The sequence below is a fragment of the Perca fluviatilis genome, chromosome 12 (assembly GCF_010015445.1).
Source record: "Perca fluviatilis chromosome 12, GENO_Pfluv_1.0, whole genome shotgun sequence".
Taxonomy (NCBI): Eukaryota; Metazoa; Chordata; class Actinopteri; order Perciformes; family Percidae; genus Perca; species Perca fluviatilis.
Window position 1 is genome coordinate 2,452,079 of NC_053123.1, and position 12,159 is coordinate 2,464,237.

The following is a 12,159-nucleotide window of genomic DNA, read 5'->3' on the forward strand; positions in this document are numbered from 1 at the left end:
CGATGACAACCCGTTGAGATTATCCAATTGTGCCCAGAGTCATTTGAGCGGCTTCCATTGGTGACGCCCCCTTTGGAAATGGGCTTTGAATGAAGCTTCCCCAGACCCACTCTCAGTTACAACTGAGAAGGCTCTGGTGTCAGCCAGGCTAATCTGTCAGCCCAAAGCACACTTTCCGCTTCCACAGCAAATTTGGCCTGACATTAACAGTGCTGTGAATCCACTGCCTATTTTACTTGTGTTTTTTATAAGTTTATGTATTTCTTTAACCCTTGTGTTGTCCTCTGTCTGTTTTGCCTCTTTATAAAGTATTAAGTATAAATATCTCCCGATTGTGTTACTTGTTGTTAGCTAACTTCATTCCAACGTATTAACTCTAGTTTTACACTTCTTTTTGGAATTGATGGTCAAAAATCCTCATTTATATGAAATTATACCTAAGTCCTGAAAAAAAGCAGAAATCATGAATTATTTTGAATCATAATTAAGACCAGAGGATGTTGCGTGGATGTCGCACCTTTAGTCAGGATACTGTTTTAAAAAACATTTCTTTTTTTTTTTCAAATTCTATAAATTTGAATAAAACCCCAAAATCAAGAAAAGTAGAGATCTGGTCCTTCATTTTACTTACAAAGAGCGCTGTATGGAACTATTCATGTTATTTTTAGGCGATTTGGTTGAAAGAGAACCAAATTTCTGATACAGAAACCTAAAAAAAACAAAAGAAACAAATTCAATTTTATTTATAGTATCAATTCATAACAAGAGTTATCTCAAGACACTTTACAGAAAGAGTAGGTCTAGACCACACTCTATAATTTACAAAGACATTAGGGTTAAGGCTCAATACACCCAAATTACACACAAATATTTTACCCCCTCTTACTAGTTTGTATAGTTTTTTTAGGGATACACCGCTATGCTAAATGTAACCGATACCAGTAAACGATATTACTGCTTACTGCTTATTGCTGACATGACACTGTCATGAACACATGAACCCTAACCATAACCATAACTTTAGTAAGTGTCATAACAAATGACACTTACTAAAAGAAGCGTTTTGTCATAAACGTTTATGACTATTTATGTAGATACCTTCAAATAAAGTGTAACCAACAAGTTTCTATGGTAATCATATTTTGTACCTACTGAAAAACACTTACAAAAGTCATGTCTTTCTTTATTTGCACAACATTTGGAAAAGCCCTTAAATCCGGCGCTGTCGGTATTTTGTGTTGTATAGGATACTGTCTATAACTGACACCAACATTTTAAACTAATCTTTTCATCTCAATTTAACTAATGTTATCTCAATTTGACCTATCTAAAGTAATCTAACCAATGTAAAATCATCAAATCTAATTTAAAGGAACGTAATCTATTCTAGTTTTATCTAAAGTAATCTCATCTACATTTAGCTCATTGAAGCTTATTAAGTTGACAAAACATCTGAACTCACCTGTTCTTCTGCTTTGGTACAGCCACCATGACGATTACATAATTCACCCTATAACAGGTTATTTTCATGTCATTATGACAGTTTTTTTGTGGTGGTGGCATCAATGCGCTGCCGTACATTATGTATGATGATTGACCATTGGGATATTTCTAATAAATTAAACGCTAGACTTGTTTGTAGTGTGTTCTGTCTCAGAAAGACACATGCAGCCTGTCAAAGTCCTGCCATTCATTGAAATACTGCTGCTGCGCTGTCTCAAGAGAAATAGTTTGGGAAAATCATGTTTTTCTCTCATTCTATCCAACCAAACTAACAAGCGTGAGATTCGCCGCTTATGGGACCCTGGAGTGTTGTTTTACAATCTGTGAACTTGATTCTACTGTACAACATTCAATGAAAATAAACCGCCTGTAGACCTAATACATGAAAAATGCTTCAGCTGCTGCCACTGTACATAATGATGTGTACGTGAGTTTAGGAAAAACCTGAAAAACAACTGTCAACATGCACTGGATGCACGAATATACAGCACTGGAACCTATTGGTTGCATGTGGTATTCCTTTGCACACTCTTCTTTACACTTCCTACATGTTCAATGACTTTCAACAACAGGCAGCTTGTGCACGACACTTAACAATAAAATTGACTGTATGTTTTTGTATTTAGTTGCACTGCATGATTATTTACACATGTTCAGTTTATTCCTTAAATGACAATGGTATTCTATATTTTTCTTCTTGTCATAAATCCCATGAAAAGGCCAAACCCAACAATGAAGAAATGATACCATCGTATGTGTTGGGTGTGTATCATTGAGTGTAAAAAGTAATGGACAAAGCTTCCGGGTCTGAAAAGTAAGGCCAATGCAGGAGTGCCCTAAAATAGCTGCAAACTTGGTTTTGGGTGTTGTCCGTGTTTTAAATCTTAAACTTTGATGCTCTTTCTGTTTTCTCTTTATCAAAGTTCATTGAAATTCAGTCTTGTTCAGAGATCTGCTAGTCTAGATCCACAACGTTCCACTTCCGGGATTGCTCAGTTGCAGCCGAAAATTCAGACGAAAATAATTCTAACCTCCGGTGGATTTGTGAGGACTATGGTTAACTGCTCCTCAGATCTCTGCAGGGTAAATCCAGACAGCTAGCTAGACTATCTGTCCAATCTGAGTTTTCTGTCGCACGACTAAAACTACTTTTGAACGTACACGTGTGCCACCAAAACAAGTTTCTCTCTTTAGCATTTAGCTTAGCGCAGCGCCATTGCAACCATAAACAACACTGGCTTGGCTGCATCATCCTCCCCAGCTCCGCCCTTTCGTCAAAAATCGTCATGGCCGGTTTTAGAAAACCAATGGGTCCACAAATCAATGGGTCACATCATGGATGCTACGTTCTCTAGTTTTTACAGTCTATGGTGTTTATCCAAAGTTTAATATATCTTTCCTCTGTGCCATAGAGCTCCATGTACTGCCCAGGGGCCGTAAATCCTCACAAGAGCACCCAATGTGTATTAATCCGCTGCTGAAAATAGTACCCAACAAATAAACTATTTCCTCCTATTTGACTAACTTTTGAGAAAAACTATAGCTATTTCAGGAAATTCATGAGGCTTTGACGAAAAATATAAGTTTATATTTGTGAGGGTTTTTTGTAGCAATAATTTAATATTTAAAGAAGCTAGAATCAATATTTTTTTATAATAAAACTGTATGAAATAACAACATGACAAAAAGGGTTGGCTTGTGGTGATGAACCTACACAGTGATGTTGCCAGGTACGTGCCCTGAGTCTCTGACGCATTAAAATCCCAAAGGTTGCAGTAAACTATCGACAGGTTAAAACACAAGTATTAACCTCTTAAAGTAACACTGAATCATCACGTTGAACCTTGTTGATGGTGTTCAAGGCAGCTAACCCTAACCCTAACCCTAACCATAACCATAGCCATAGTCATAACCATAACTATTGCCTAATCCTAGTGTGACATTGGGGGCTTAAAACACCGATAAACTTGAACCTTGTTGATGTAAAAATTACAATTTGTGGTTTAAAGGAGAGTTAACGTTCTGCACATAGCTGCGGGAACATGTTATCAGTAAGGGATGAGCTTATGCCGTTTGTTGTAGAGTTTTAACACTAAATTTAACACTTTATATTTAAAGTAAATTTCATTTTAAAATGTGTCAGTCGTAGTATTCTTCACAGTATGATATAATATTGTAAGCTAGAGCTGGGTGATGTGGAAAAACAATCAAATATCACAATATTTTTGACCAAATACTGTACATGGATGTTGATGTTGCAGTGATATTGTAGGGCTGACTCTTGGTGCTTTCACAAAATATTAACACAATGAGAGTTTTGATAAATAATCATCAGTAATGTGGATACAACGACTAAGTGGGTAAAGGCAAATAATAGAACAGCTGGAACAGTCTGGTAAATTCATAAAATGACATCACTTTACTGTAATGCAGCCTTTAAAACCAGGAAAACACAACACTTATGTCATATCACGATATTATGAAATACAAATTTAAGGCAATATGTAGCATCATATATCGATGTCGATATAATATCGATCTATTGCCCAGCCCTACTGTAAGCTCTACATTTCAGGACACAAGATATAGGAAGTACTTATTTGCCGTTTTTGGAGTGAAAGCCCTAAAATTTGTCTCCATAGTTTTGTGTGTGTGTGTGTGTGTGTGTGTGTGTGTGTGTGTGTGTGTGTGTGTGTGTGTGTGTGTGTGTGTGTGTGTGTGTGTGTGTGTGTGTGTGGACTGCAGCTGCTGAGAGAGAGGGAGAGGAGCGAGAGACATTGAAAAGAGATGGGTGACATGGAGGAAAAGAGGGACTGTAAGTGAGAGGTGTAGCGAGAGGAAGGGAGGATTAGGGTGGGTGCCTGCGGTGGAGCATGATGTCAGAGGAATGCGTTGAGCCTCTCCTTTAACAAGCTGGAGCCGTGTGGAGCGCCGGCCACCTCGCACTTTTTCTCATACACACAAAAACACACACACAAACACTTTCACCCTGTTGAACTGTCTTTCTGTTTGCCGCGTGCATACACACACACTCTCGCTTTCACGAACACACTGGATCAGAATCAGAAAGGCTTTAAAGCATGAATAAAAAAAAAAAATAATAGTCGCAAATAGTCAAAAAATAATCAACAGACACGCAACTTAAAACAAGTATATCTGGACATGTCTCTGATTCATATGCTGTACATAAATGCTTTATAAGAGAATGACATTTAAATACATACATATGAAATCAATTAGGCCCGACTCACATTGTCATTTAAGTATCGTGGAATGTGTTTTCTGTGGTCGATTTTCATCTTTGTTCAGCCCTCCCTCCCACCATCCGGTCCTGCAGCTGCAGCTTGTTGCGGGGATTACAGAGATGGAGATGGAGGAAAGGAAAGAAAAAGAGGGAGAACAGAGGAACGACAGGGAGAAAGAAAGGGAGTGGTAGAGAGAGAGAGAGAGAGAGAGCAGGGACAGGCGGATGGAAAGAGAGAAAGTGACTGATCTAATGTGTGGGAGAGCCAGACGCTGGGAACAGCTGGAAAGACGATGACTAATATTAGCAGTGAGGTAAGACGGTGGAGGATGGAGAGGACAGGCTGTGTGTACGCAGGGCAGCTGCTACTGTAAACCAACCATAGTGAAGTCAAGTGTATTTATAGCAGCGTAGTCACGATACCAGAAATGGGGCTTTAATGCCAAAATGTTAACCCCTACACATCTACTTGTCCTGCTTTTGTTTTCCCTGAAGTGAGTTTAAAGGGGGTTAGGTTGGGTTTAGGAAAACAATAACAGGGTTGGGTTGAGGAATAGAAGAAAGCGACGGTTGGATTTAGGAAACGTGACACGCAGGACATGATCCCCCGGTCTCCTGTGTTGTTTAACCCATCCACCCCAACCGACCTCCCTATGCAGATTTTCGGGATTTCATGCTACACACTACGGTGTAAATTGACACGCAATCGCAAGGTAATGTAAGTCAATGGAGGCCAAACGGCGTTGATAAACACGCTAAGTGATTTTGCATCTTTATAACACGCCAAGATGGCATACGAAGTCAGTCTGGAATCCGGACTTGACGATTTTTGACAAGAGAGTGGAGTTGGATGACAATGGTGCTGTGCTAAGCTAAACACCAAAGAGGAAGAGTTGCGGATTTTCAACCTTTCTGAAGCAAATCATGGACCTCCGGGTACTGCCGCAAATAATGTTTTAGCTCAATTAATGTCACACACAGTGCCACGGTTAGCTTTGCTAAGCCTCTGTCCTGGTTGACAGGTCGGCGTGTAGCTACAGCTGATTTTCTGAAAATTGGCTTACAATTTGCGTTACCTTTGGATCGCAAAAATTGACTATTTTTATACATATTTCCTTTTATATTTGTATAAATTATACGGTTACTTTACTTGAAGGTATCTACATAACAGTGACATGACACTGTCATGAACGTGTCATAAAAATTATAAACAAGTCATAAACGTTTATGACAATCTTTTAGTAAGTGTCATTCGGTTTTTGTCATGACAAGTTATGGTTAGGGTTAGAGTTAGGGTTCATGTGTCTCTAGGGTTCATGTCATTCTTATGTAGGTACCTTCAAGTAAAGTGTTACCAATTATTCAGATTGTCTCCCACCCAATGTTTATCAAATGTTACATAATCTCACTTCAAGTATTACGAAAACTTGTGACTACGTTTTTATCAATGGCTTAGCGCTTGGCAGAAGTTTCCAAAGTAAAAAAATCTTGTTTCCTGGTTGGACTGTAATCTCTGCTGCTTTCTGTATCTAAGAAGACCCTTTCAGAGTGTTTGACATATTCTGGTTTACAATCAATATTGCACTTAACAATATAAGCAAAGACAGGAGGTCAAAAGTCAAATATTATGAATGATAAGAGTTGATAATGGGTAATCATTAACAATTAATCAATAAGAATATGTCACCTTTTGGGTCTCAGAAAAACTGAGGTTTTCAGATCAGGGTTGATGATCCTCATGGATAATGAATGTTATTCTACAGATTCAATGTTCATGTGCTTTGTTTTTCTTTTTTCATCACATTCTGGGAAAAGATATTGCAACAAAATCTGGAACAAAGTCAGGGAACATGGCTATAAATAGTGTCCCATGTGAGTAGTAAACAGGCTGTAGAGAAAGGGAAAGTGCTTTCTGGACAAAAAATTGATGAGGCACCTCTGACCAAATCAAATATGTCATTTGAAACCCCGTCATTATTTCTGTGTATATCCTAACTGTCTGCAGTCCAGCTTCATGAGTAAGGAAAAGGGCCAATTAGCTGTATCCCACTCGCAACGCAAATACTGAGTCACTGAGTAAATGTTTTACGGTACATTACATGTTACATGCTACATCAAACCCAAACTCAATGTAGACTTGTTCTGGGGGGACATTTTTGGGGGGGTTTCAGAATCAGGTATATTGCCAAGTAGGTTTTCACATCTAACTAATAAAAAGCAGTGATCTCTGTCAGTCAGTGTGTTACATACATACAACATGGACAGCATAAGCTAACACTAAAGGCAGAGACATACCATTACTGAAATGCAAGTGCTACAGCTCATGCAGCTAAATCCACTTAATCCATTTCATTTTTAATTTGTAGACAAAAATTGCAGCAGTATTAGGTCACTTTTACTTTAGATTTAGTCTGTTTTTTTAATCACGGAAAAAAGGCTGTCAATGTGTATTTTTTTTGTCATAGGTTTTCCTGATGAAATTAACATCTCAACCACGTTGATTTGCAAACTATTACGATTCGATTTATCAGTACAGTGTAAAGAGCCAGTGCAAATATAATGACCTACAATGTAAAAATTGTGTCTTTGGTACTAATTGCAATCACATGGATTTTGGATGGATCAGACCAATGGTTCAACAATCAAGTAGTCCTTGTCCAACCTCCACTGGAAAGTCCTCCTCTGTTTCAAAAGAAAAAAGAAGTGTGGGGAAAAGTTGACTCTGGAAGTCAAGACTGCTTATTCAGTGCACTTTTCCACAGTCCCTGAATGGTAAAATAAAGAAGCCAGTGTTTCATTATTCCTGAACATTTAATGTGGCTGGCCACTGCCTATTTTACCACAGCGGAACCATGGCGTAAGAACTTTTTATAGGCAGCCGTACGCCCTCCGCAGTAGCCCGGGGCCTGGAAGGACCTCTCCCCAGTAAAACTGGAGAGTAGCTCAATTATGTGTGTGTGTGTGTGTGAGTGTGTGTGTGTGTGTGTGTGTGTGTGTGTGTGTGTGTGTGTGTGTGTGTGTGTGTGTGTGTGTGTGTGTGTGTGTGTGTAAGAGAGAGAGAGAGAGAGAGAGAGAGAGAGAGAGACAGGGCTTGACTGGAAATATAGAGCTAAATTCATTTGGCTGTTGGTCTTAAGCTGGCCTCCACATGTTGTAAAAATACAGACGCAAAGCAGAAGCAGAAGCAGGTTACTGTAGGGCACAGAGCGACAAAGAGAGTTCTTTGTGTGTCATGTGCTTTCAGCGAAGTATACTGGAGTGAGTCATAGAGGGGTGAATAAATCTGGGATACCGCTGAGCTCTGGTGTTTGATCAGAGAGAGTTAAGGTCTTTTCAGATGGTAAGCGACACTTGGCCTGCTCACTGGCTTGGATCCGAGGGGTCCCACTGCGCTCCTCATGTGAATAGGCAGACAATCGCTCCGCAAGTAAACGCCAAGTGCTCAATGCGTGGTAACCATGGGGCTTCTGTGCACCGCTGTATCCCTGCTGGTACAACTGAATGAAATCACTTGATTGTGGTATCATTTATCCTAGTCTATATCCACTTCCGAGATTGCTCCAGTGCCGCCGGAAATTCTGCCGGATGTCACTCCCTTCCGCCGGATGTCCGTCCCCTTCCTCTTTATTTGTGTTGGCGTTCTAACCTCCGGTGGATTTGTGAGGACTATGGTTAACTGCTCCTCAGATCTCTGCAGGGTAAATCCAGACAGCTAGCTAGACTATCTGACCAATCAGAGTTTTCTGTTGCACGACTAAAACTACTTTTCAACGTACACACGTTCCACCAAAACAAGTTCCTTCCAGAGGCTATTTTGCAGAGGCACCGTGGCTCCGTCCGGCGTTTAGCGCCGCCCAAGACGATTGTGATTGGTTTAAAGAAATGCCAATAAACCAGAGCACGTTTTTCTCCAATCCCGTAATGGTGTGTGTACTAGTCAGACCTTCCTCCGCAGCACTGTGGAGGAAGTTGTGGCAATGCAAGGCTACATTTATCCCTATTCATAACAATTATTATATGACATATATAACAATCCTGGCAATCCCGTTCTTTGCTAACCACAGACTGTTATTGTTGATAAGCTACGGTTAGCTAAGTTAGCATTGTCATAACTTAATAGCCTAATTTACGTTCAAACTATACGTAATGTTACCCGATACATTTAGTATTGTGCCAATGCTCTGCCACAAATGCCCCACTGTTTATGTCCTTATAACTGTTTAGGAGCTGTTTTTATCTATTTTAGGGAACTCACAAAGAGCAAGAATCAGTCTCTCGTTCATCGTTTTTCACCGCGCGTCTAGGAAGAAGTTTAAGGCAGTTCAACTCTAGCAGCAGACGGGCGTGTGTGTGAGATGAGCACGGGATTGACCCGCTTGTCGCCTCTAATTGAAAATGAATTGTTAGCTGTCAATCGCTCCATGTCTGAAAAGACCTTTAGTGTCCCAATCTAAATCCTCCGTACTGTTTGTGCTGCTGTTCATGCTGTATGGACGGACAGTACAGTCTAACTTTACTCTCTCTGTTCACAGCTTGGCCCATCTCTCCACAGCCCGCTGTCTCCACTTGGTGAAGATGTAGTCTGTTTGATCTCTATGGAGATGTCTCCAAACACTGTCTCCTCTGTCTCGTTGCCATGGTCACTGTGGTTGCTGTTCTTTCTGACCCCCGTCACCCAGACAACAAGCTCCGCCCCCTCATCTGAAACGTCTCTGCCGGTCAACACCACGCTGCTGTTCGACAGCGACGCCCCGGGCAACAACCTGCGGAACTGCAGCTGCACCACGCCCGTGCGGGACTGCGACGAGGCTCTGGCCAACTCGCTGTGCAGATGCCACACCGTTTTGCGCTCCGCTTTGCCCCCTGCTGGGCTCAGAGAGCCTGGACCACTCACCGTGTGGGTGAAGGAGCTCTGGGTCCTGGAGGAGCTGCTGAACAGGAGCACGGTTGGCCATTTGCAGTTGTCTTTTTGTGGAGTAAAGCCAATGGACAGTCAGTACCTGGCTCTGCTAGGTCTGCAGACCCTCAAGATCCACAGTGCAGCACCAGAAGCTCCCTACCCCAACCAGGAAATGACAATCTCCCCGGCAGCAGGAGTTGCAGTGGAGCTAGAGGCCCTCTCCTTTGACTTCTCCTCTTCCTTTCATGTGACCTTCCTGGATGTAGCAGTTCTCAATGGCTTCTCTGCACTGAAGGCATATAGTGTGGTGGGACCAGCTGCTCACACCCTCTCCCAGCAGTTCCCCGACCTGGCCTCGCCCCTTTCTCTGGCTCTGCCACCCTCTGCTACTTCTGATCACCCTACAGAGCCCAGTGAGCAGGCTGCAGACCCTCCGCACAATCTGCTTTTTACTTTTGTCTACTAACAACACCCGTTCATGGACATGGTCAGGTTTGCAGTAACAAGTGACAAATGATGCACAGGAGTTATGTACAACACAGCTGGATGGGTTTTTTTGTTCTCCTTTTGCACAGGAAAAGTGTCACATGTGGATTATAATAACCTTTTGTATGACTGGCTGCTGTACTGTCAGTCTGGTCCAAAGGTGGCTTTGAACAGAGAGGCTGACATCTCTCTCACACTGATGCTTTTTCTTAAAGGAGACTATTGACTTCAGAACTGTTACATGTGTGTTACACTCCTTTTTTTTATCCCTAAAAGGAATTGCCTCGAAATGTCTGCACTCATAACGCAGACAGACACAAGGTTTGGAAATGTTTACACCAGCATGTTACAAATTCAAAATCACATGAGGTCCCCTATCCGTGCAATTAGGGCTGAAGACTTTGTAGATCATCGGGCTGTGAGTTGAAACAGTCTGTTGTGTTTCTAGACTGTACAGTTTTAACTCAAACAGGTAATTACCATTTCAGTATTCAGTTTTCCCCACGCTTTAACAGGTTCCAATGTCGAAATAAAACAGTGACATCCCTAATAAAGTAGGTAAAAGCCATGAATAAGAGTAAGTTTTGGGGTTGCCAGTTTGTGAAATACCTGGTGTTTGTCCTTTCTGTTAATAATGCAGTTCTAAATGTTGCTAATTCATTAATAAATGCGTATTGGTATCTTACTTTCTAACAAGCCGTATAAAGCATTGGTAAATTATTTATGAACAAAAATAATATCATATCACTATTTTCCATGTTGGTTTTTAAGACTTGAAAGTTACTGATCAGTACAGCCAAACTAATTTACATATTAAAAAAATGGATAGCCCTACAAGGTAACAAAACACAACACCAAATGTTATTCTCAAATGCAACACTTTAAAGCCTCATTAGGGTTCTGTTCTCGACATTCAGAACATTAATATAGCAGCAAGCTGATATTTGCTCTGTAAAGATATAGAGCTAACTAATGCTCTGTTTGCACTGTAGCTGTTAGCGCTCCCCATTTTCTGCCCCCTACCTCTCCGGTTGTAATCAGCTGATCAGCGGGATGAGCTCTGTAAAAGCACTGATCTCCCATCAAAGCCCAGCCTGTGTAGTGTGCAGTGCAGCAGAAATTAGTTAGCTAGTGGGAGCACTATTGCCATTGTTAGCTCAGGGCTAGCATTGCACCGCTGTATGGCATTTACAGACATTTTAATCGTTCACGATCTAATATCGTCATATCGCACTGTGCACACCCCAACCTGGCATCCCAAAACTTCTACTAATTAAATATCATGACTTTTAAGTGATCTATAAAGCATTAGTAAATGATGTATTAACCATTACTAAGTATAAACACTTTAAAAGTGTGCCTAATTAGAAGGTGGTACCCACGTATCTTTATAGGGATGAATGACTCAATATAAAAGGAGCTTATACAAATAGAGTAAAAGCAAGCTGTTAACATTACACAGTATTCAAGCTAATGTTGGCACATTCCAGCTATTGAATCAAACATTTCTAATGGTCTAGATGAGAGTGAATTCCTTTTACACATAAGTCTTAAATACAGTATGTAGTACTTAGCGACTCCCAAAATCACTTGTCTGCAGATGTGCTTGTAAAAAATACTCTCCATGTGCCTTTTAAACACCTGGTAGCTGAAAGCCATGCAGGCAGGTTACACCTGATGTTACATCTCTGTGTCCATAGCTGGCCCTGAAAATGTTGTTTCTTTCATACCTGTCGCCGACACCATCCTGGCGTGATCAGATGGCACACGGCGACTGAGCGCGTCGCGGGTGTAACCGTAGCCACAACTGTCCAGACAGACCGATCCGACACACCATCTGCTAGAACGATATCCGAGACCAACTTACACGCCTGCTCCCAGACAGGCGTGAGATGTTCCAGAATCACACTCGCAGCTGCCAAGTGGGTGTTAGCTCTTTATCATCCGCTCCCATCCAGGTGTTGTCAGATATATCGGGGCAGCAGGATAGCATGGACAGACTTTGGCCCCTCTGGACGGCTTTTAC

General features: G+C 41.2%; 1 protein-coding gene across 1 annotated transcript in view; it reads left to right on the top strand.

The window, feature by feature from the left end:
* LOC120570274 (uncharacterized protein C21orf62 homolog) overlaps positions 1 to 11,430 on the top strand; it is a 12,606-nt gene extending 1,176 nt beyond the window's left edge. Inside the window, exon 2 of the mRNA XM_039818533.1 lies at positions 9,280 to 11,430. Within this exon, the coding sequence (XP_039674467.1) occupies positions 9,343 to 10,113 (771 nt within the window). The 5' untranslated portion in view covers positions 9,280 to 9,342 and the 3' untranslated portion in view covers positions 10,114 to 11,430. The remainder of the gene's footprint in view (positions 1 to 9,279) is intronic.
* Positions 11,431 to 12,159: the final 729 nt, after the last annotated feature.